The sequence below is a fragment of the Amblyomma mixtum genome, chromosome 4 (genome assembly GCF_055824585.1).
Source record: "Amblyomma mixtum isolate Tamu chromosome 4, ASM5582458v1, whole genome shotgun sequence".
NCBI lineage: Eukaryota > Metazoa > Arthropoda > Arachnida > Ixodida > Ixodidae > Amblyomma > Amblyomma mixtum.
The window spans coordinates 85,306,518-85,333,012 of NC_143015.1; the positions used below are offsets into that span (position 1 = coordinate 85,306,518).

Here is a 26,495-nt window from a genome sequence, read left to right on the forward strand (position 1 = left end):
GAGAGGCTTAGGCAAGGCTTACAGAAAGCCCCTGTGAGTTGCCGGTGCATTTCGCGGTTCATTTTCACTGTAACCACAAGATAGCAGTTGGTACAATTGTTGTGCCTCATGCATGAATTTCGTACGGCGCAAGCGACGTTTCATTGATAGCCCGGCGTAGGAAAATAACTCGAGATTGCATTTATATTCCACTCTTCGGCCGATATTTTGACGTTCTTTTGAGCAGAATTTTAAGTAAGGAATATAATGTATGTTGGTGCGTGTCTTCTCTGAATTTAACGTTAAAAAACAGAAGTGAAATTGAAATTTCGCTTTCTGGTCTGAACGACAAGTAAGCCTCACGGGATATCGGACAGTATATGAAAATCTGAAGTGTAAGAATGCGCAGCGGCAAGGCCAATATTAGCATTAGTCTGTAAAATAAAAGCGGTAAAGTATTGACTTCCTCCCCTGTACGGAACTGTACACGCCGCAAGAATGTATTTTTTTAGTAATTTGAATCCGCTATCTAAGATAGGACGCGATGTTTTCTGAATTACACATGTTTGTGTATTGCAGAACCAGTTCACGGACAAGAACGTTTTGGAAATGCAATACATGGATATGGTTCTGAACGAATCTATGCGTTTTTATACTGGAGTTGTTGGGTAAGTAATAAGATAAAATTGAATTCAAAAACTTGGTCTCCCGAACAGATCCTTGCGCCGATAGTGTGCGATTAGCCACGGTATTTTCCAGCCACGGCTACACTGCTTCAATGGGGTTCGATCCTGTCCTCGCAGTCGTATATGGAGAGAAACAAAATTAAAACGCCAGTGAGTTGTGCGTTGTCAGCGCTGCTTAAAGAACCCTAGATGGTCTAAATTATAAATCATAGAGCCCTGCACTACGACTTCCCCGATAACCGACGTGCCGTTCGGAAAGTTAAATTTTACTCTATAAAATTTGGTTCCAACGAATGGTGTAATGCAATCTTGCCCTATAAAAGACTTTTCAGCACTTCGAATCCATTCTGTCAGCCTAACAAACTGCCGGTCGCCATTTAGTCGGAAGGCATGTCGCACCGAATACATTGTTCACCTCCCGCCCAATTTTTAAGTTTCTCTTCGACTGCGACCTCAGTAACTCGCGTTTTGGACACTCATCTCTTTCCGTTCCTAGCTTACAGCCCTTGTTTTTCTCAATGGTCTGGACCCTTCACGGCGCCAAGTCCAATCTTAATAGAGCACATGCATTAAAGGACATGAAAAAAAGTTTTGAAGCTTTTTACCTTCGTTGCATAAAAAAATGTAATCGAACAAATAAACGGCATCCTTCCTGATGGCTCATAGATACTCCGGCACTCTATGCGTCATTTTCCAGGCTTTTCGATGCCATCTTAATTGATTGAAGGCAAAGGAGTTGCTGATTCATCTTCTTACGATGATGCCTATTTCACCCTAATGGCGACATTCAGGTTTGTGACGCGGCGCGCTGCCAAGACGTACGAATTCAAAGGAGTCAAGATCCCTGAGGGCCTAAGCGTCATGGTGCCTGTCACTTACCTTCACCACGATCCAGAAATGTGGCGGGAGCCGGGAAAGTTCAACCCGGAAAGGTAAAAAAAAATGTAAAAGGTATTTCGAGGTCATTACACGATGTAGTCTCCATACACTTGTCTAGAACGTTCGAACTCTGCTGTCTGTAGTGCTTTTATGAGAATCGCCGCTGTATGGTTGTTCACATATAGCTTTTAAAGACATCAAGAGTTAAACACATTCAATTGGAATGTACATGCACGGTAAGGCTACGTTTGAAGCCCTAGGCCACTTGTAAATGACGGCGGTCGAATTTTGATGGAGGCTGAACTCCAGAGGCCCGTGTACTGTGCGATGTCAGTGCACGTTAAAGAACCACAGGCGGTCGAAGTTTCCGGAGCCCTTCACTACAGCGTCCGTCATAGCCTGAGTTGCTTTCCGACGTTAAACTCTCATAAAATTTGTAAGGACAGAGATGTATACCGTGGTGTGCGGTTTCAGCGCTCCAGACACGTGTGTGAAGGATTGTACGAGTATTCATACAGTGGCCAGAGGGGTATGCACAGTTAATGACCAGTAGTAGGGATCACTGGTCGCTCGCAATAATCTTAACAGCTGCCAAGTATAGACACGGCTCAATCTGCACCGTGGCGGTCGCATTTGGATGGAGGCGAAATGCAAGAAACCTTTGTACTGCGCGATGTCAGTGAACGTTAAACCTCAGGTGGTCCAAATTACACGGAGCCCCCCACAGTGGTATCCCTAGCATCCGGAGTCACTTTGGGACGTTAAACGCCTTAAACCATAAACTCTGAATCAAACCGTTTGTCAAGTATATCACGATTTCTAACTTAATCCTGCATACACATCGCAACACGATGATCGGCTCTTGCAGCGTGTCTAACTTCGGCAAGAAGATTATCAGTATCATCCCGAGGGGCAATGGACGCAATCCGTGAGTTTATTAACTTTGCGAGGACATCAGGCGAGAGACGGATCATTCCCAGAAGCCCTTTCCTCTTAACGCAGCGCACATCATGCCGTCGTTTCTTTTAATCGTGAATTTCCCTTCAGTGAATTTAAACCGTTTAATTATGGAGGAGACATTCGAGAGGCCCGTGTACTTTGCGATGCCAATGCGCGTTAAATAAAACCAGGTGATCGAAATTTCCTGAGCCCTTTAATACAGCGTCCTTCAGAGCCTGAGTTGCTCTGGGGCGTTAAATCCTCATAAACAAAACCAAAACGTTTAAGAACAATACGATTCGCATGGAGATGGTGGAATAGTTCGCTTCAATTTGGGCAGGCAACTGATCAGGGCCGTTTCTAAGTTTGGAACATTACACGGACAACAGAAAACACGAAGAATGAGAGGAAAACGGTGCCGTGAACCCAACAGGAATGTAATACAGATGTTGTTCTAAAACGCTCTCTAAAAATGTTCTCTTTGGTGTGTAGCTATGTATTAGGGCTACTTCGGGAAAAGCGTAAACTTTTCCAAGTGACTCGCGTTTTCGCCCGCTGTTCCGCAGAGAGCACCCGTTGACGTCAATAACTGGAGTTAAGCTGACGCGAGGCTCTGTCCTGAGCAGTACAGAATACGCGTATAAATTTGTATTAAACAATTGACAGCAAAAAGTAACTTACCAAATTTAAGTGGATAATGAGAAGACTGACCTCAATCTCACAAATAAGTGTTTGAAGCTAAAAACGATTCATGATATCACCATGACCCTCTTCCTTCGAGCATGTCCAGATACTAAAGATGCGACTGGATCAGTGAAGCCTCTCTTACCAATATTGAGAAATGTTACTACCATAACGAACATTGCCATATCCTCTGTAATCACTTGAAATGTTAAAAGCACTCCTGGAAGAATTGCGTCGTTTTCGGTCATCACTAAGGAACTGTGAAGGATGCTCCAAGTAGAGGTTTATTTCTTCTGACGGCTATGGCGCCATAACAAAGCGACCACAATATCCAGTCTTACATTTGCGGGTGCGTTCACATGCAGGTTCAACTCCGAGAACAAGTCTCGAATCCACCCAGCCAGCTTCCAGCCTTTTGGCAAAGGACCAAGAGAATGTTTGGGTCGCAATTTCGCACTTCTAGAAATGAAGCTGATGCTTGCCAAATTTCTCGCAACCTTCAAGGTGTCCATTGACGAAGAGCATCACAAGGTGAGGACTGTTGAGTGTATTTTAGCGGAAAGGTACATGCAGAAATAGGCGCTGTACGCGGAAATTTCTGATGCTCTAGCTTAATGGCGAAACAAATATTTGAAACGTTCACATTGTGTCTATGGCTATCTAAGTGATTGAATAAGTATTAAATTTAATTCCTCAGGACAACATTCACTAATTTCGAATCATTATTAGGTGAACAGAAATCAAAGGCAAGGAGGTCCGTCGAATTAGTCTTTCGTTGGCTGTAGTTCAGTAGCAGAAGGAAAAAAAAAACGTATACAAAAGTGCGTAAAAAAGGTAATGATGTAGGAAAACGACTGGAACTATCAAGTGAGCGGCGCGAAAGCACGATGTTTTCTAGATGCGGAGGATTACGTGAAGAGTCTACAATGTAGCACCATTCGGGCTACCATCCGATTATTCCGCACGTAGTCAAAAGGCGAATATCACCGAGCTATACTGTCCAGCACAACAGATGCCCTTTTCTGTTATGCATCGGGTATGCACAATATACAGCCGTAGTAAAAAAAAAAACAGGTTTGCTTCTGGGCCATAGTGTGTGGCTCGTACTGCATCCCCTTCTTTTCAAATCTATTGAAGGTGGTAGCCACTCGCCTCATACCTCCAGAGATAAGGCTTTCACAGGTCTCCTCATTCGTCCAGAGATAAGGTGTCACAGATCGCCTAATACCTCCGGAGATAAGGCTTTCACAGATGTTAGAAGACCCTCCCAACAAATCACAGGAGGACATTCTTAAATCCTTGCTTTCGACAAAATCCACTCATGGTCAACCGTACCTTTATGCTGCTGGCGTCCCAACAAGGTCTATCGATAATGGTGTTCAGGAACGAGTATTAAAACAGCGCTATACCACAGCCGCGAGCACTGTGGGGTTGCTTTGTGTCCCTGTACGCCAGGCAGAAGACGAAAACGCAGGACAGTGTCCACAAAATGTTGACGTGATTGGGGAAACACATAAAAAATATACGAATCTGAAGTGCGTATTTCCTTTAACTTTTAAAACACTTCATATTTTGCTCACAAACTGTGTAGGGACCTTTTTATTGGTAACAACAATTTAGAGCGCGTGTGCATTTCAGATATCTGCCAAGTAAGAACGCTGCTGCCACAGCCCAGTGCCGAATTGGTCGCATACCGAATATTATAGCTGAAAGTGTGCATAAGGCAAAGAAAATGCTTGAGGCAGAATGTCGTTCTGTTCTTTTTTTTTGGACACTTCAGTAGCAGTAGGCAGGGTCGGTCAACGAAGGAAGGAATTAAAACCGTCGTCCCGGTAACTGCCCTATGTAACATGAGGCTCTTAAACTCTCAGTGAGAAAGCAACTAGAAGGCACGATATGTGATAAGAGCGACATAAAAGGAGAAACAGGTGGGCAGGACAGACAGAGAAAGAATGACTGTAGCCACTAGAACACCATGCAAAGTATGCACACTAGAGCCCGCCAGGCAGAGTGGTGGACAGAAGAAAAGTACCTGTTGCGTCGAGTGCAGAAGTACAGGACTCGAGAGAAATTACGTCGATTCCCTGACCAGTGCTGTCAGCGACGCGTTGATGGAGCCTCCCCTTCCTGTCATGGAGTGATCAAGATAAGAAATTAGGGCGCAATTCTGGAATATCACGTGCCCTCTTCTATCTCTAGCGCCAGGCATTACTTGTGCTTGACACGATGACGTCACTGGGCACTTCAGCCGGCGAAGTTCTTGCTGCGAGTGTACTCCGCGTGCCGCTAGACGTGGACGAGAGCTGAAAATTACAGGGAACATTCGACGACGACTTTGGCGGACATAATCCTGTCGGAGTGAACGGATGTTTACGTTTCTATTTGAATATGCGGAATAAGCGGTAGCTAATAACAGCACACGGCAGTTCTGCTGGAAAAAGAGTCGTCTTAAGGAAGGAATCATAGGCGTCAGTAAAGAGGTTGCTGGTGCAGGGACGTCAGATGCTGGTACGAAGGATATTTAATATCGTGCATCACTGTTGTAAGTGTATATCAATATATCCAATTTAGTGGGCAGCAAGCCACTGGCCACCCTAACAGCCTGTAATATGCTCTGTTCTGCGCCAGCCAAGGCCATTTTATACCAGCATATTTTCTGATGTAACCAGGATAGAAACTCACTAGCAGCTTCGATTTCAACGGTAGCGGGCATTGATGTCCTATCGTTCCCTTTCATTTTTTGGCATTGCATTTGAAATGCTGGCTTTCCGACGCTGGCGCTCTTTACAACGAGTCGAACTACGCTTAATCATTGTGTCTCTATTTTTTTCTTGAGGTGAAGCGTGAGGTCACATTATTTATTTTTATTTATTTAGATTACACTTCAAAAACACTAGGTAAGCGGTATCACATGAGGGATAGCGGTATTACATAGCATAATACATCCATTACTACATCAGTAAAATATTTTATCGATGAATCTCTTAATAAATTGTGGATTGAAGTGGAGCACGGAGTGACTGAGAGTACCACTCCAATCTTTTGCTGTCTGGATGAAAATTGAGTGAAGGTGCCCTGTGGCATAGACAAGCGGCGGGTAATCGCTTTCAGTGTGGCTGACACGTTGCAAAGTTGAATCTGAAGAGAGTATGACGAAGTTGGATAGTTGTGAATGATAAAATTTATTGAAAATACGTAGTCGGAAATTTTACACCGTTCAATTTCCTCCAGCTGGCAGTCTAGCTTGATACTTTAAATTACATGCACCAGTGAAGTAGCTATAGTTAGAGTAAACAAACCGGCAGCTTGATTCTGTACTGATTCAGGAGTATGAGTAGGGAATAATACATGCCGGTCCTGAATAGCGCATACGTGCTAATTTTGGTCGAACGATGGTTATATAGGCCGTAAGTTTTACGAAGGGGACGGCAAGTTGTAAATGACGAAAAAAAAGCCAAGGCATCGGTTAGCGTTTTTTGTGATTGCTGATATGTGGTCAGATAAAGAGGGCGTGTGTGATGCTAATGCCGGGGTATTTGCAAGGGGGAACTCAGGAGACAACCGAATCGAAAATGACGTTGTTAAGTGAGGGGGCAGGGGGTTTTCGATGAAAAGATACGCCGAACATTTTATTACTATTGATAGTCAATAACCACTTGTTACACTAGCGCTCAATGTGATTTAGGTCATTCTGTAATTCAGTTATGTCGGTAGTGCTATAGACGGGTTGATGGATTAGGCCATCATCCGCGAACAAGCGCATGTTAAGAGATATGTTATTCGACAAGTCATTAATGTATATCAGGAAAAGTAAAATGCCAAGAACAGTACTTTCAGGCACTCCAGAAACGACTCGGGACGTTTGGGATGAGTATTTGCTAGCGTATACTAATTGCTGTTGGTTATTGAGAAAGGAATCAATCCAAGTTAAAACCGAAGGGCAAAATATTAAAGCCCGAATGTTTTGAAGAAGACTGCTTTGAGTAAACTTATTGAACGATTTATCGAAAGTAGTTCGGACGGCGCGAAAACAACAAAGACAAAAGAGACACGAACACAACAGACGGGCGCCAACTTGCAACTGAAGTTTATTGCACCAGACCCCTACATTTTATGCATCAACCCAGCCATTTGTGTTCGTGTCTCCTTTGTCTTTGTTGTTTTCGCGCCGTCCGAACTACTTTCAAGATATGAACCAACTAGCCCAAATCAAAGTACTTCTTGAGCAGATTTATCGAAGCCAATAAATACTGCGTCTTCAGGTATGCTAATGGTAATGAAGCGACGTAGGCCACTAACAAATAATGCTAGTGGAGTTTCGCAGGGTAATCCTCTAGAAAACCATGTAGACTAGTGTGGATGCTCTCTCTTAGTCGCACTCTACGATGCAGTGCCCATTGTTTTCTGCTATTTTCCGGCACGCAGCTTGAGGCTGCTGACGGACAAACAGGTAAAGAATATTTATTTCCACAACAGGGGCCTATCGAGCTCGAATCATCGTTCATCACTACGATTGTACCAAACGGCGTCTGGATGAAGCTTGAGAAAGTGCACCACTGAACAACATTTCCGCCATCATCAAGACCGAAAACACTGCAGGAGAATATCAAGATCCTCAACGACAACGCAATTTACGACGGTTGACCGATGATGCAGTGTTAAGGAAGCTTCATTACTTCTCTACTCCTCCTGAAGCTTTGTCACCCTGGCCTCTGTTTGCTGTTGGAAACAGTCGGGACTCCTGCTCTGCACATTACAATAGTAGTTCTGATGTAAGCTTCAGCTCAGATATCCTTCTTTAGCAGTTCTTTACTCATCTACTTTATGGTGTCCTCCTTAGGGGTATTAATGTTGCATCTCCTAGCGCGCTCTGTTTGGGAAGTAGAGGTGGTGCTGAAGATGAGGGATGCTATGTTTAGGGTCTTATTTTAGTCAACGCGCTCAACAAGAAAGGACTCTTGGATTTCACAGTTCTGCAGTCATATTCAGGGGAACAGTGGGTTGCAAAATTGTGTTGCAAATTGTGTGTTGCAAAATTCAGTGCTTAGTTGACAGTACCGCCGCTGTATATCCAAAAATGACATATACCTCAATGATCTTGCTTCATTAACACTGTGAACCAATGTGTACAACACACGTACCACTGACCGGGCGTCAAATGATCAAATACTGTTTGCCAACTACTTTTAACTCGGAATCTATCTCTTCACTCTGAAAGAAGATTGCATGTCATTCGTTTTCTCTTTTGTTTCTTTTGTGTTCTTCCGAATTTTACCTATTGTTTTGTGCTCATTACTAATATATTGATCATCACAGCTGGTTCTGCCAAGTGTTTGTTAGTAGGGTGTAGGTTTCGTCAAACCTCCTGAGGGCTTTTTGCCTGCACCCGCAGCGTTGCAATGTGCGTTGGGATGTTGAAATAAATTTGATTTGATTTGATTTGATAATCTGTTTCTCCCGCAATTTAAAATGTCCTGTGTCGGGGTAAAGAGAGAACGCTTTGAAAAAATCTACCTGCAGTGTTCGCTATGGTGATGACAACCAATCTTTCTAAAATGAAATAGCCATAGCTAGGCTCGGGAAGTGAAGTTCAATGAAATTTTTTATATGACTTCCCTGTAAAACAACGGATAAAACACAGCGTACTGCAGCTTTCATAAGCGAAATATACGTAGTTAGCGCATCGAATCCTACTTGACAGCGGACTTCTTTGTTCAAAACTAATTTTTAATTTCATATATAGATGTTATATATGCATAAAAACAAAACTTGATTTCTTTTCTTATCTGCCTGCAGAGAATATCTTGCACCTTTTGTCCCTTTTGTGTTCGTCTCTAATGATTCTTCTGATGGAGTATTACTAAGGATTATTAGAACAACTGCATTTTTTTTTGGCATTGCGTCAATGGGAAAAGAATTGGGAAAGAGGCTCTTGTGTGCGAAGTCTCGGTCTATATCCCACACGCAGCAAGTTTTTTTCTTGTTGTTGCACTGACCTGTCAAAACAAACGTTTTGAAATAAAGAAAATGACGACGTGTCATATTAACTCATACTTTCTGAACATCCTTGACATAACAAGCGAACACTTTTTTCTTGCCCTCATCTTTCCTTGAAAGCTATCTGAAGACGTTAGAATAAACCCCCACAAGAACATCATTGCCATTGATGTCATGAAGCGAAGCGAGCTAGACAGTTTGGCTGCCATCACCAAATTTGGCAATTCAGTGTACGTCCTCTTATTCTAAAAGACAGCGGAACCACGACTGGCTTAATTTACAACATCGACATCGCCATCCCTGATGCCGACTTGCCCATCTTAATCAAGCCGGCAACCAACAGCATTTCCATAATCCAAGTTCAGCGCCTTGGAAGGTATACCTACGTCAAGCTGACGTTCAAGGGTGACTGCATTCCATCATACGTGAAGGTGGGGCACTTCTGTCACCCAGTTCGTCCATTCATACCTAAGCCGCTACAGTGTAGGAAATGTATGAGGATTGGCCATGTGAGCGACGTCTGTCACAACTCCATCGTGTGCCCAAGATGCTCTGAGCCACACAGCGGCGACAGTTGCCGCGCGACTGCCTTGAAGTGCGTCAACTGTCGTGGCCCTCACGACTCTTCCTCGAAGGACTGCCCTCGCATAAAGACCGAGAGGGCGGTACTGAAGCAAATGGTGCGTGACCATTCCACCCACAGAGAAGCCGCTGCTAAGGTGCGACGACGTCGTTCGCGCCGCCGCCGAAGGTTATTGAAGGAAACAAATACCTTTGAAGAGAAGACCCCAAGCGGCACTGCAGTTTGTCCGCCTCCACCGACAACAAATCAGGAAAGCCCGGCGACCGGTGACTCACGACCTCCTGCCTCTGATACCACGTGGCCACCACTACCAAAGCCTAGAGCGCGCACTGCGTCAAGTACGTTGCCGCACCGCATGTCTGCGTCACCTACGACTGATTTGGGCAGAAGGCATGATTCCGACCTTGGCCAAGATATGCAAGTGATTCCAATCCTCACGTCATTGATGAATGTCATGCGTGATCTGCTATCCAGCTTACGCACGCCAGTAGCACACAACGCATTGCAAGTACTGGACGCGCTACAGCCAATTCTTGCAGCTCTACAATAGAAGACAACATGACTCCCCCGGAACTATCTTTTCCGAAGAAAGTCAAAGAAGCTTTTATTTCTCAGTGGAATGCCCGCGGACTCCAGTTCCGGATTTCAGACACAACCGCTTCCCATTCTGGGGATCTGTGAACCGAATCTGCCCAACATTTTACGATTATCCCCGCCCTTTCACAGAGCCCAAGATTCTCGGCCCGTGGCCATAACAGCCGACTACCATCAAGGCTCATAAGGCGCTGTTTTGTCTTTCCGAGAGACTGCCTTGCTTGCTAGATTGTGACTTTGTCTCTCGTTCCTTCTCTCTTCTGTTCCCTTTTTATCCCCTCATTCCCTTCCCCAGTGCAGGGTAGCCAACCGGACACCTTTCCGGTTAACATCCCTGCCTTTCCCCCTCTCTTTATCTCTCTCTCTCTCTCTCTCTCTATCTGAAGTAAATAAGACGGTTGAGAAGACCCTATTTTCTTTGAGTAAAGAAATAGCAGACGGTATAGCATGGCTAAGCGCGGAATATCGTGCAGCAGCTCTAGTACGGTGCGATCCTAAGGTCCTTACGTGCTGAAGTAATTTGAGCTAAAGGCGTTTACTACAAATAACTTCTGCCTAAAGGCCTTCTACCTGAAGGCCCTTACCCGGAAGTCATTTACCGAAAAGACCTCTCCCTTAAAGGCCTTATCACAAGGGCTTTGTACTGAACGCCTTTTAGCTAAAGGCCTTTACCATGAAGGTATGAATGCACCGTTTACCTTTTTGAGACACCTGGACGTTTTTAGCAGTGTGCGCCGTCGGCGTCTGCTTTAGTACGTTTGTCATGGATGTAAAGGAACTATAGGGCACACACTGAAATCACGTAATCGATGGAGTCGCCGATCATACTAACCAAACAACTATATAAAGAAAGAGCTTCTGGGAGTAATTTTCTCAAAATGTAGAGAGAATACCGAAGTGAGAGTGATATGCAGGCTCTTTCTCACCAGCTAACCTGATTAAATTCCATCTGCGCAAACTACGGTCACCGTGATACATCAGCCGCCGCGGTGGCTCAGCGGTTATGGTGCTCAGATGCTGACGCCAAAGACGCGGCCGCGGCAGTCGCATTTCGGTGGAGGCGAAATGCTAGAGGCCCGTGTGCTGTGCGATGTCAGTGGACGTTAAAGGAACCCCAGGTGGTCGAAATTATCCGGAGCCCTCCACTACGACGTCCCTCATAGCTCGAGTCATTTTGAGGCGTTAAACCCCACAAACCATGAACCGTACTACATCACGATGCTCGCTTGCCGGTCATTGCCAAGGCATGATGTGCAAACACAACGGGCGCCCATATGAACGAACCATCTCATGTCCTGCCTCATTTCACTCCTGCGGAGGAGCGTATATGGACGACTGCTTTCAGTGAAGGCGGGGAAAATGATTGGCTGTCTGCCGAACACTGCAAGGAAGCCAGCGATTCCGACACCAAATGTGCAGAAGCCTTCTTCCGGAACAAGACCAGCGCTCTTAAGGCAACCATCAGCATCTTTTATGATTCCCCAAGGTCGTGCGTTACGTACAGTCTTTGTCAAAAGTAACTAGGCTGCACGTTTTTTTTCTCAGTCGTATATTAAAGCTATTATGCCAGCCCTCAAGCTCTAAATCTGTGTATGGTAAGAAGAGCCCCTGTTCTCACCTTCAAAGAACTTTTTGATCTTTAGGGAAGCCGTGAGGGCTCTGTTATACGAATGAGAAGCAAACCATGCAGCCTGGTTACTTTTGACAAAGACTGTACATATGCGAGACTTGTCTTCCATACAAAGAGAATTTTTGCTAAATATATGGAAAAGGCAGCTAAAAACATTGAAGCTTTTTATCTTTTCTCGGGGCGTAGAGTCGCAATCCTGGTTGTGTCGTGTCCCTCGGTCAGTGGCTTCGGTTTTATTTATTGCATGCATGTGGCAGATAGCTTGTGATATTCCGACCGGTTCCACGGATAAGCGCAAGAAGGCAAGCCAGCTAACAAGGCAACAAAGCATGCAATATTTACAGGTGTGCGAATGCTCGAAATTTCCGAGTAGCAAGTGAAATGTCTTCGCATGCGATTCGCTGAACGAACAAAGTATTACAGGGTCAAAATTATTGGAAACTGTTCTATGAGCACTATGGGATTACGAATATGCTTCGAACGTTTGCTAGAGAACAGCGTTTTGGAAGAATAGCGGCAAAGAGGCAATGAGCGACAAAAAGAGATGAGTCGGCAGAGATTGCGCTGAGGACTACGCATAGGAGGGCCTTTGTCCAATAGTACTTGACTGAGCATAAATTCTAAAGGCACTGCCAAGCACTTTGTCACAAGGATATGTGAGCAGGTTCAGGCAATGCACTATCCGTTCTGTATTGAGTGCTTACGCACGCAGGCTAAACGGGAAGCATACAAAGCATAAACGCTTCGTGAGCGGAAGCCACCGTCCGGTTGACCTAGAGCTCCCAGCATTTCGAAGACAGCAGGAACAAAGGGGGACACTTAACGCAACTTAAAAGAAACACATATTCTTACTACTTCCGTGTCTCTGTGTCATTTGGTTTTTCTGAGATTGGCATTCCTTGCAAACGGAAAAGAAGATGGACATTTTCGATAACCAAAACCAACATTTGGTGCGAACCAAATTTCGCTACCATTTGTCTTGCTGATCGCCTTTTCTCTTCCTATTTTCTTTCGCGGGCCGGTTGTTATGACGTCCCCCGGTCACGTGTCCTCTCTCTACCAATAATTAATTTAATTTCCACCCCCTATGGTCGGCAGTTTGCTCACAATCCGGTGGGCTGGTTTCTACCTGCTACAGTGGGCCGGTTAGGATGATGTCACAAAGTAACTAGACTTCTTAATCCGGCGAGCTGGTTACCACCTGCCGCGGTGCGCAGGTTGTGATAACTCAAAAGGTGACATGACTTCTCTTGACTACTCAGGAAATTTCATCTCGAACTTTCGGGCGGTGATTTGGTGTGACAACTGTAATGCATTAAAAGCTTCTCCCCTGGGGAAGTTTCATGACGTCATAGTACTTTGTAACCCCAAATGCATAGCCCGATGCCTCCCCTCAGACGGACGATTAACTCGTTAATGAGCATGGGCGCATGGCAGTGCACCGCACGGTATGCAACTAACTGTCCGGTAGGTGCACTGAGCAAACCGCGTCATGCAGGCGCAGAAGGCACACACGCTGCATGGCAGGCTACTCAGACCAAGAAACTTTATCCAGAAAGTGAAGTTTAGTTCCCCGGTGGTGGAATTAGTTTTCGCGTAGTCTTTAGCAAACCCGCTCATTTCGCACGCATCATAACAAATTACCTGCCCCAGGCCTCGGACAACAACCTGTTACTAGCCTCGCATTTCTCTCGTTCTAGTGGCAGTTGCAGCAAAGGTTAATGGCACTACGAAGCATTTTTGTGTGTTCAGAGCTTTGATCTCTGCACTTTTTATTTTTATTTTTCAACACGTGGACGCACACATGACGCAGCAGCATACCACTTTAGAAGCTGAGTAACCATACGGCGCGACTGGAGTGACGGTTTCTGCATATTTCTTCAATGTGCACTGAACACGGACGCAGCTACTGTATAAATCGCGTCACATTTGCAGGCTGGAGTCACTCAAATTTGAAATATCATCTCACATGCGTCGGAAGGGAAGCCATCTGTGCACAATAAGATTACGTTTAATAAGGGTCGGTTAGCGTGTGCAGCAGGCAGAATAGCGTGGAGCGACTGTTGAACAACATGCAGGTATGCTGAAGCAGAATCCCTGTTTAACTTGTTTGTTTATTATGGACAGTAGAGCGGGATATTAAGAAAATCAAATAGGTAGTGTGCACTTCGAGAATGCGTAATGTGGCCAGAGGAACGAAGAAAAGGGAAGATTGAGTGAATCAATATTTATTTTTAATCCATGTGGTCCGAGGCCCTCAAAATTCGAAAAAATAATGAAAACTCGCTATGAATGCAGGCGTTTTCGTTTTATGCCGCACACTCGAATTTCGAACTGTGATATGTAGGATATAAGTGTCAGTATAATATCCTTTGGCCTAGAATTAAGGAGCAGTAATGGCGAAACTCTGTAGGACCCTAAGGGAACGCTAGTTAAATAGCGACGCGTCTTTCCCTCATTCTCTTTAACCCCTGCGTTAAATAAGATGCCATTTCGGTAAAAACTGGCTGTCCAGAATTCTCCGACCAGCATTTCAGATGGGTTCTTTAAAACGTTTTATCAAGCCATGAGAGAAATTTGAAAAGTGAAACAACTTCGTTACCGATTTACGTAGTGTTCACTTGTTTCCTATTTCATAGTGATGCTGAAAAGTTTGCACCGCCGCTGAATTTGGAATCTCTAAAAGTAAAAAAAATGTGAATATAAGTGCGCTGCCCATATGATGTGAGTTATAGCCGCCCCGTCAAGCGCACCTTATAAAAACAGACAATTTATTAGAATATACCATATATCTACAGTCCTACAGCTTATCAGCAAAGGCGAACCGGTGCATTTTTTTTCCCTGAACGGTAGCATGGCTATGCACACTGGTGCTAATCGTGTCTAAACTTTTTTTTTCCTGGTAATTCGCTTCCTAGAAAATGTGCAAGGTATAAGAATTATTTAGGTGTTTACACTCCTCCAGACGGTGTGACCAGATCTTGTTTACTCCTCCTCGTAATTCTTTTAAACACGGGCAGTGGGAGCCGCGGCAAGCGGTGCCGTGAAGCCTCGGTGCCGCGGAAGTTAAAACTTGGAAGCTGTGCTTCTGTACTGTCGTCTCTTTGTTTTTTTCCTGTGTTCGTATTTCAGCGCACGGTGTTTATTCAGACATACAGCAGTGCCGCTGCCTGTACGCATGTTTAAGTGCTCGAAAGCACAGAAGGAGTGCAGCTGCTGTTGATACCGGGTCATTTTACTTGTGTTCTACTTTCTTGGATGCATGAATGGGTGGAACAGGAACGAGGACGCGTCCGTGTGGCCCTTCGAAGCTGGTTATAGATATGCATTGATTGGCAGCTTTAATGGTATAACCGAACGACTGCTTAGCGCATTGTTCACTAGCATCATAATCATCATCACCCTCCACAGCATGAAAGAGGCTTCACGTGCATACCTCCACTAAACACACCTGTGTGTCAGCCGCGGTTGACGTAGCCCCGCAAACTTCCTAAGCTCGTCCGCCCAAAAAACTCTCTCCTGCCCCATGTAACCCATGCCTTCCACTCAGTTAACCTTAAGGACCAGGGGTTATCTTGCCTTCTCATTACGTGCCCTGCCCAAGCCCATTTCTTCCTCTTGATTTCGAGTAGGATGTCATTAACCCGCGTTCGTTTCTCAACCAACTGTGCTCTCATTCGGTCTCTTAATGTCGAGCCTATAATTCTCCCTTCAGTAGCTCGCAGCGTTAGGCTCACATTAAGGTCACTTAAGGTCACTTTAAGGTCATCCCTTTTCTTTAGCTTCCAGGTGAACAACGGTAAGGTACACCATTTATATGCTTTCTTGTTGAGGGATATCGGTGAGTTGCAGAGTGCCTGCCAAAAAAAAACAAACAGAAAATTGAAAAAGGGTTTTTCGGGGAGGAAATGGCGCAGTATCTGTCTCACATATCTCGGTGGACACCTCAACCGCGCCGTAAGGGAAGGGAGGAAGGAGCAACTGAGAGAAGTAAGGAAGGAAGGAAGGAAGGAAGGAAGGAAGGATATTTTTGCCCTGCAAATTCTTTATTCTAGTCTGGATCAGCGGACACTACCTGTCCTAAGGCGATGCATTTTATTACCACTTCCAACACCTCGCTACCTATCGTAAACAGCTGTTTCCTTCCGAGATTGTTGAGCATTATCTTGGTGTCCTGGGTATTAATTTTTACACCCACCATTCTGCTCTTCCAGCCTAAATCTTTGATCATGTTTTGAAACTCGCTTCCTGAGTCACATACGAAATTTTTTTCAACAGCGCAGCATAAATTGCTAAGGTATTCTTCGCTAACTTTTATCCCGAACACTTCAGTATAAAATTCTCAGAACGCTTCCTCTAAACACGCGGTGAATAGTGATGGGGATATCGTGTCTTTTTGCTTGGCATGCTTCCTTGTCAGTATTTTATCACTTTCACTGAGAACTGGTTCATAACATCGCTTCTTAAAGTTAAACAGTCGGCCTCAGCGGGCACGTTGCCACATTTGGGCCAAAGAGTATACGCGTACAAGCGATACGCAAGTTTACTGCGAACATGTTTTAGGCGCTCCTTGCACCAAACTCACCTTTCATGTCGACGCTGGCGCCGACAGTTCTGAGCGGTTGACCATCTCATGGAGAGACTGGCGTGCATGCGAAGAAATAAAATATTCGCTTGGCTGTAAGCAGGACTTGGTCGATGAAAGTAGAGAAGAATGGCAGGAGACCTGCTAAAGTGACTGTGCTGGCCTCAGTAATATTTTGCAATGAAATTCTGGAACTATCTTTCAAAAGTTGTGAAAAATATGGAGCTTCATATCTGTATGAACGTTGCCGGCATATTTTCTGCCTTTCATACCACCCTTTTTGTGTCACAAAATGTACAATGGGTGCAAACATCTCACGAGAATGAGATGAGACCGAAATTTATTCCTGCCTACCAGTGTGCCAACACAGGCGGTTTTTTCTAAAAGTGGACAGTCATCCACATAAAATTACTGGTAGGTTCCAGACCACTATTGGCAACGGCAATTACTTTATTTCGCTGACCGCGTGAGCTCCAGAGTTTTGCAATAGAAAATACTTGGCCCACTGCGGCCTAGCTTAAGCACAGTTCGTTGTAACAAGCACGTTTAGTGCTACATATGGCCTTGCTGAGAGGTCTGATGCCGTATGTTTACAAGAACAGACACTAAGCATATTTAATCAGAACTTGAGGGGCTACTCTGAAGTAGCGAGGTGCCCAGGCCGTGGCGGCCGTTTTGACAATCATTCCATCCCTCTGCTTAACCTAAGAATACGCTGACTTCTATGAAACACCAATGCCCTAAATGTCGAAGACAGCTTCCGGGTCCGGCTAGACTTTGCTGGTATTCCGTAACAATGGTCAATGTTTCCCAGCCACGAGGCTCACATGCCAACACGACCGTTTACGAGTTCGGCCCGCGCCGTCACAGGAGCTTGTGAAGCGATCAGTGGTCCGCGACTTAAAAGGCTGGTTCTTAACAAACCTTGTTCGTGCACAGTGCCAACGTAAGCGTAGAAGCCGAGAAGCTAACGTTCACGAATTGAGATGCACCTTAGCAAGACAAAAAAAAAAAAGCAGCTTGAAACGTCACCGAAAATCGGGCACGCTGCTTGACTGGGTCCGGCACTCCACTGCTGAGGGGTCCTCACGCTCCAGCGCAACACACGTCGTGGAATTCATCGCAATTACTACAGCGTACACTATATGTGCGCAATCTCAGCCGTGGCGGGTCTTCATTGTGAACTGCTATATGTATCCTGGTAATACATATAGGTCTGGTCTATATGTATTACCAGAATATTATCAGAATGTACTACCGGAATAGACCTATATGTATTACACATAGGTCTATATCAGAAGGGGTATGGTAATTATTTCACTAAAAGGAGCAGTTTAAAGCCCCCCGAATTCCTCACGAGGCAAACTATGAAATGTCAGCACGTAACGCGGGCTAACTCCTTTTCTTAAGCACAGCAAAACCTGACTGTGCATCTCAGTGTACTTCCCTGTTGCCATTTGCGACAGGGCGGGTTCGCAACGGCGCTAGCAACGCTATCGTTGGCGGTGGCAACAACAGTGCTGCTGATATACCTGTGGCTGCGACTCCGTCGTAATAACGCCAACCGTGCCCCGCTGCCTCCCGGGCCTTGGGGGCTTCCAGTGCTTGGCTACCTACCCTTTCTTCGGGGACCACGGCATGTAACCTTCTAGCGTATGGCCGAAAAGTACGGTCCTGTATTCAGGTATGAAAATTAAGCAACCTTTCATTTTAGCAACGTAGCAACAAATTACGGTCGAGTACACTTATAATGGCCGCGGCTATAACGAACGCTCGCTTATTACAAGCATGGGTGGTGCCACCGCGGAAATATATAATTGGCACAATGGCGTCTGGTATCAGATACTGTTCGACTAGAACGATATGAATGGTGCGTATTTTTACCTTCTGATATCTACCGTTCGCCAAGAGCTAACAAGGAGCCCCCGTAAACTATACACCGAGGTGTAAAAACTCGCTCTTCCGGCTACACCGCGGCTGAAGTTCGAAGGCGCGGGTCGAAAATTCAAAATCCTCCATTCAGAACATTCTGGTTCTGTATCTGTGCTCCTAGTGTGAGGAGGCACCTCGAATTAGCCGGTACAGAACCGGCCCCCCTGTTTATACGTCGCTCGGTTCTGGCATCAAGAATTAGCTGTAGGGCTCAACTGAAGTGGTATTGGGAGAACTGCAGAACGGCTTCAGATAAGGTGGTAGATTAGCCGACAACTTGCTCGCAGTAACCCAATGCATCGAAATTGTTGCAAGTTTAGAAAAGCCACCGTGGATGGCGTCGTTAGACATCAAAAGGGATTTTAAAAATTTAAATCTAGCCCTGTTGTGGCACATTAAAAAATTGAGTGTTGGTAGTGGAACAATATGATTACGTGGCGACCAGCCGAGGAATAAGGGGTGGTGAGCGGTGGAAATGATATGATTTAATGGCTGGCTGCCCAGCGATCGTCCAGATCGGGTCTGAAAAGCACTGATCAAGAGACGTGAAAAATGGTGATAGCTTATGAGGACGGCAGAACAGAAATGGCAAGGTGGCGAAGTGCTGGCTACCACGATGAAAGAGATAAGGCAAATAGAGAGAAAGGAATTTTAATGAGGGAAAGGTGGAGAGGTCGGCCGGTGGTAACATGGCCCTGGCCTGCTACTCCACACAGGGGAAAGGGAAGAGGCGGAAAAGGAAAGTGCGAATGAAGGCTGATGATGGCATAATACAATGAGTTTCTCGGGTGATGTCTACACACACACACACACCACACACACCACACTGGCTGGCACTCGCATCGCGGTGAGTAGACGCACATAAAACTCATAAAACTGGTGTCAGCAATACAAACACCGACACATGTCATTAACCATGTAGGTTGTGCATAGGCGGTCACAGACGAGTAAGATAAGGCAAATGAATCCTGGTCCACGAAGCTTCTGTTCCGCAGGCCTCCAGGGGCTGTATGCCCCTGTATGTTGCTGTATGGAAGACTGAGAAACTAGTGAATGAAGTCTTATCCTGTGTAAGACCCTCTAACCCTTACTGACCGATTGGCCGCAGGGTCCTAGAAGCACTAGGATATCGTAATAGCTAGGGCGTGCTCAATTTTCTAAAATAAGGAACAAACAAGTATTGGTATAGAAGGTGAAGAGAGAATTTGCAAATGGAAGGAAAAGTGGCATTTAATCTGGAGATATTGAGCAAGTAGTGAATTAATGGCTAGGTGACAATTTTCTCCACCCCTATACAAAAGGGATACTGATAATTATTCATCTATATAACGAGGCGGCGACTGCCTATCTGCCACAGATCCATACACACACCCCACCCTGCCGTTGGAAAAGACAGAAAGCAAGTAAATTAAAAACTACACCACAAAGACGGCGCGGCCTTATGTAGCTATGACGTAGGCGTACGTCATCAATGTTGTCAAGTGATTCCAACCAAGTGACGTCTAAAGAGGGAGTGGACACTTTCTTTCACCTGGTGAAACTACTGTGCAAGTTCGGTGACCCGGTGATCAAGATCAGTCAATTGAGCTGTTTTATGGGCGTCGATCAACTCTGTGCGAGTGTTGTGCACGCCAAGTTGAAGGAGGCTTTGTGCACTGGCATAGGAGGGCTGGCCTGTAGGCCGGACGATTGGCACTCTCTACCTCTTCTATGTCGTTTGAAGGTGATAGTGGGGGTAGGTGTAGACTAAAGCTGACTGTTGTCGCAAAGGGTCTCGGCAGAAAGCGACTGACCTAGTTGGAGAGTTCGGAAAGTACATCGATGGGACATACTTTGAAGAACCCCACGCCAATAATGCGCTTTCTAAAAATATAGACACACCTTTTTTTTTACTGTAATTTCGACTGCAATATGGCAATATGGGAAGCCCACTTACAAAGAACTGGATGGGCGAGACCGTCAGTTTAAGTGGGCTCGACTGTAATTCAGCAAATAAAATCAATTACATCAATCAATAAATGCAGCATGATTCGTGTATGTGAAACACATGTTATCTTGCTTTCAGGGTGAAGCTAGGCGCCATGAATGTTGTCGTACTGAACGACTTCGTGAGCATCTCGGAAGGCTACTGGAAAATTTTGCGGCGACCTAAGGCACTAGTCTTCGATCATGCAGGAGTCACAGGTGATTGGGACATGGTTTGCAACTGAACCATTTGTGGTGCTTAAAAAACACAGAGCGTAGTCAATTTCCTGAAGCCCTAATTAAGGACGAACGACCTCGCTTCCGAGCGGGCAACACCAGTGGAGAAATTCACCTTTTGGAGCATGAAACATTCAAATAAGCAGCCTGTTATGAACGACTACAAACGTTTTTCACGCAAGCTTCGCGACATTACCGAGCCTAAACATACTAACTACTCCGCGCTTGCGCAGATGGCTAACAGTAGATGATACATTAAAGCGAGGGATCTCCTCTGTACGGCTTCAGGGTACGTTTCACATGAATTATTATCGAGCTTATTTCTGCTGAACATCACCACAACTGATCGTTTCTCGCAGGTGTGGCTAATCTCAATGGAAAGCCGTGGGTCGAGAACAGAAGATTTTGTGTTCGTTCCCTTAATTTTGGCTCATACGGTGGGAAAATCTTAGAACAACAAGCTGAGGTAAGCATCTGTAAATGTGTTGCTTTGAAACACTGTGTTTCAGCGCGCCGCATCGGCACTTTGCCGAATGAAGTGCCCTGTGCATGCTCTACGCAATCAGTATGCGTATAATGAAACAAAATGTTTCATATAACTGTTGTATTAACATAATGAGAACAAAATAAAAACGCTGGTTATTTAGCAAAACACCCTCCCGTAGAAGGGGACAGGGCGAGAGGTACGCATATCACCTGGAAATTGCGTGAGTCACGACTCATGGCTAAGGTTCAGACGGTTTAAATCACCCGTGTATTGAAATGCTGGAAATCTGGCACCTTGAGAACGCAACTAAGCTGAAAAGAATTTCTACAGCTATGCCTGTTGAGTCATATGTGCAGAAAAAAAAAATGACTGTCCAGTTATTTTGATTAGGTATTTTTTATGCTACACTTAGTACCTTTCGAATTGAGCTCCGTTGACGGCAATGGGGAAACCAAATGGGAAACCTGTTTGAGAGTAATTATGTCGGGTCACTGAACACTTCAAAAAGGTGCTTACCCTCCTCCGTGTTGCTGCTTATTACTACGCCTGAAGTGTTCTCGTCCACTTTTTAAAACAGTCTCTTTTGTTTAAAGCCAAAGTTAGTCTTTGCCATGCTTAAATTGCCCAACGTATCGAACAATGAAAAAAAAAAAAACGCTAGCCGTAACGTTGTGAGATCGGAAGCGGGCAGAGTGGGTGAGGGAACAAACGCGGGTTAATGACATCCTAGCCGAAACCAAGAGGAAGAAGTGGGCGAAATGAGCTTGGGCAGGACATGTTATCAGCAGGCAAGATAACCGCTGGTCCTTAAGGGTAGCGGAGTGGATTCCAAAAGAAGACAAGCGTAGAAGGGGGCGGCAGAAAGTTAGTTGGCCGGATGAGATAAAACATTTGCGGGGATGAAGTGGCCGCAGCTGGGACAGGAGAGGGTTATTTAGAGAGATATCGAAAAGGTTGGTTGGTTGGTTTATGGGGTTTAACGTCCCAAAGCGACTAAGGCTATGAGAGACGCCGCAGTGGAGGGCTCCGGAAATTTCGACCACCTGGGGTTCTTTAACGTGCACTGACATCGCACAGTACACGGGCCTCGAATTTCTCCTCCAAAGAAATTCAGCCGCCGCGGCCGGGATCGAACCCGCGTCTTTCGGGCCAGCAGCCGAGCACCATAGCCACTGAGCCACCGCGGCGGCATATCGAAAAGGATTTTATAGTGCAGTGGGAATACTCAGGATGATGATGATGATGCTTTTTGTGTCCTCAGGATCCATTCGTGACCTAAAGCTATCTATAGTAGCACTACAGACCTACAACCGCCTCTGCAGTGTATCTACCTTATCCAGTTGCTCCCTTCCCATGCTGCTCTACATTACTCTTTTTCTGGTTGCATTAACTATTTGAGCATACCTTTTAATTTTTATCCATGTAGCGTCTCATTGAAAGTATGAAATATATCCCTGGAATTTGCTAGCACAGCAATGTCACCCGCAAATCAGAGGTTACTAAGGTATTCATTCCCCGCTCAGTCTCGAAACTATTTCTTCGCAGTGAAATCCACTAACGGATGTGAGCGATGTAATGTAGAAAACAAAGTTCAATAGGAGTAAACCTGTTTATTTTAAGGGAAAGAAGGCGCCACTGGAAGCTACCGAACGTTAGCTTTGGAGGTTAGATAACAAAACTTATAAGACACGTGGTATAGCTAGATTTGTGAAACTTTTTGGACATGCTTCTATCCTGTAGTGTACGTAATGCAGATAATTATGATGACGATCACAAGGAACCGTTCGCAGACTGCTGTTTCGAATGTAGTTTGGAGACGATGTTTGATCACTCGAAAAGCAACTTTATTCCTGAGGTCCTCACGTGCTGTATCTAAAGACATTATCTGTTAGTTCTTTGAACAATAATTTCCTGATTACGAGTTGCATATTGTCCTTTTTAAAGCATGAGGCTATAGCAAGACGCTGAATTCACCTTATAGTGCTCTAAAAGACTTCCTACACCTGACTGCGCCCACCGTGACCGTGCCTGGCGGTTCGAAATACATGTGTGACTATTTTTTATTTGAATCGAATATGCTACTGTCAGTGATCAAGACCCGTTCACCTTCTCGCATTTGCTTGAAAATTTGCGGCAAACTGTTCGAGGTTCCGATTTCTAATGCTTCGAACATTTTGAACCTCACTCGACCTGATCTGCTTTGTTTTGTTCTTTTCGTTTTACTTTTAATTCGGAAGCATTAGAAGTCCCTTTCAACTTTGAACCCAGCGTGGACACAAAAAGTGATGGCACAAAACCTCATGACCTCACAGGGTCAGCCATTAGAGTGTCAAAGATAGTTGAGGCTGGTCGATATACCTAAATGAATTTAGTGAGTCAGAGCTACATGGCTATTAGTAACACTAAGTAGCACTATTTACAATAACAGTCCTATTTATTATTCAATAGCCATTACCTGTACAAAATCAACATTAATAGAAAATTATTATGCGCTAATAATACTCAAACGTTATAATAGTTAATGGCTTGTAATTATTACTTGGTGTTGTACTTAACTACTGCTAAAAGCGTGGGAAATGTTTCCTCATTAGCTGCACGTAAGAACCTGAAGTGCTCCGGTAAGTTTTGCTTTTGCTCAGCCATTCGTACTTTTTTCCCTGTGAATTAGTTTTCCATACAGACCATTTTAGTTGGTTATTCTCTGTAGAATTTTTCTTTTTGGAGTGCTTTAAATACGTATTTCCCGGTTTCTACAATATGCAAGCAGCGCGCTTAGCTCAGAATCCTGGTTAAAAAAAAAAACTACTTTCTGGCAGAGGTGTGGAAGATATAAGCGTGAAGCCACGGCTTCCGTTAATGTGGTATTCGCGCTTGCTTGCATGACACCTGTAATACAGGTTTGGACGCAGTGTAATGCAGTAATCGAAGTGTAATACTGGTATGGAATATTTATGTCTTTTCTTGCGCTAATAAGCGCTAAATTTCACTGCGTTCGGTCACCTGTGTTTCAGGCGCTTCGCTCATGGTATTTCATTCGCTCTAAGGTCAGAGAAGCATGTTTCAAAAACGTCCCCTAATATTCGACTTTGTTTACCACCTGTTCTAAGCCACACAAGTACCTATTCAGGATTGGGATGCTTTAGTAATGAAAAGGTCAACGCCTTGTCTTCTTTTTGCCTCCTGTTCACAGTTGTCTTTTTTTAACTGTGAAAGAGAAGTCCCATGCTTTGTCGCAATGTAAAAAGCCGGGGTAGTTGCGCAAGCTGCCAGTGGGGATCACCTTTAGGACCACTTACCACAACCCTGAACTGAATGACCCTGAACAGCACGTCTTTTATGGGCCCGCGGGGAATAACAGAAATCAGAAGGTGACACGGGAATTTGTAATCGTCACATGAGTCAGGTTCCATTGCTACAGACATATTAGTAACACTGTCACGACGCCCTGGATCCATCGCTGTGGATAGGAGCCTGGTAACTAATTAGTACAAAGTGGCTAGAAGCTAGAAAGAATGTTCGGCATCGACATTGTTCACCGTTTAGCGTGTTCATAATCATCCTAAAGCCTTTTATCTCACAACCAGTTCCCAGCATTTATTTGGCGTGGTCTTTAAAAATCTTACATTTTTTTTACTCCGTTCACTTCGCGATGATTCGAGGAATGCTAGCCTGTGCAAAATTTAGCGAGGTTCTGCGACGACTATATCATAAAAGGGTAAAGAAACATCTGCCACGCTCAAAACCTTTTCTCTGCACGTCGCGATAAACGTTTGTTTAGTCGCTGCGAGGACAGGATAAAGCCGTCTAATGGCAGGTTATATCATAATATGTTAGTGACTGCGACATTGCAACTAGCGTGGAAAGCACAAGGACAGCGACAGAAAGAACCGACGGGACAGCACGCTAGTGCTGTCCTAGCGTGCTGTCCCGTCGGTTCCTTTTGTCGCTGTCCTTGTGCTTTCCACGCTGGTTGCAATGTCGCAGTCACAAACGAATACGCACCAACTAGCCCAACTGTCTTCCATGATCATAATATGTTGAACAAATGTATCAAAGCAGACATTTCGGCTAGTTGGTGTGAATTCATAGTAGAAAAAAATTCATGGTGGTTTGCAAATGCACACCCCTTTTCCCGAACACTAATGTGCTTTTTTTCCACCAAGATAAATTGACCCGGGAGCTGATGGAAGCGTTCTTTATCCGAAAAAACGGCAAACGGTGCGCGAGTGATCCTTCAGTGGCCTTGTCAGATTTGGAATTTATGTACTTAAATAACCGGGTGCACACGCGCGATGCTCCTGTTTAGATCATCTTGCACGCCTTGCACGTAATCTGTTATGACGTGCGCAGTCGTGGGTGGTTTTTGTATATATTCTGTTCTGTTCTTTCTAATAAACATTAGTTGCGAGTCAGCGCTTGTAGTGTCTCCCCTCTTTTCTGTGTTTTCTGTCTTAGTTTGCGCTGTTTTTTTTCCACCATGAACAAATGTATGCCGTACGCATACCATACGCATTTTACTTATGGCACGTAAAAGTTTTTTCTTTGCATGTGGCTATAAACATTTGTTTTGTTTCTGCAAGAATAGGATGAAGCCGTCTACTTGGTACACAAGATAGCAGAAGCAGAGGGAGAAGCTATCAGCGTGGCCGATCTCGTCCTTCCCAGCGTGTCCAACAGCATGACGGCGCTCCTGCTCGGATCGCGGTACGACTTCGATGACGAGAGGCGCACCCTCTTGGACAGCCTGCTCGTGAGGATCTTCCGGTGTTTGGCCGCAGGCTCCTTCACCGCGGTCATGCCCATCGGCCTGAGGTCCATCACCACTCTCTTGTTCACCCAGTTTGGCCAAATAAGAAGGCTAGTGGACGACGTCAGAAAATTCTTTAGGTACCGCTTCTCCTACAGCGATAATATGTTAGTTTAGTTAGGGCTAGTTAGCAGATATTCCGAAAGTGAATGAATTTATTACAAAGGACGAGGCAGGGATTGCACACTTACCTATATACAGAGGTTGGAACCAGTTCTGTTTTTGTGTGTCGTCTCCATGTACAACATTCTTAGACTAAAATTTTGAATATTGGGAAATGGTGTTGGACTGTTATGGAAATAATGAAGGTAATGGTCCATTATTCTTAAGTGTAGCAAAATCTTTCTTTTAAGGTTTTTCCGTCGGTTGCATCGAATAGTTAAAACTGGCATACAAAAATGGGGAATGCTTTTGACTATAGCAAGGACATTAATAGCAAAAAAAAACCAAGCCTATCGTCCGGAGTTGTGCAGACATATTGATTATTATAGTGAAGTTTCACATTATACAA

The 26,495-nt window shown here is 44.8% G+C and overlaps 1 protein-coding gene and 1 pseudogene across 2 annotated transcripts in view; both read left to right on the top strand.

The window, feature by feature from the left end:
* The window catches only part of LOC149347280 (cytochrome P450 3A11-like), a 113,501-nt gene extending 104,859 nt beyond the window's left edge, over positions 1-8,642 (top strand). For both annotated transcript variants that reach the window (XM_089586973.1, XM_089586974.1), the window contains 4 exons: positions 559-647; positions 1,457-1,597; positions 3,533-3,698; positions 7,644-8,642. In XM_089586973.1, the coding sequence (XP_089443099.1) occupies positions 559-647; positions 1,457-1,597; positions 3,533-3,698; positions 7,644-7,727 (480 nt within the window). In that variant the 3' untranslated portion in view covers positions 7,728-8,642. The remainder of the gene's footprint in view (positions 1-558; positions 648-1,456; positions 1,598-3,532; positions 3,699-7,643) is intronic.
* A 9,386-nt stretch (positions 8,643-18,028) lies between these two features.
* The window catches only part of LOC149347282 (cytochrome P450 2J4-like), a 30,450-nt pseudogene continuing 21,983 nt past the window's right edge, over positions 18,029-26,495 (top strand).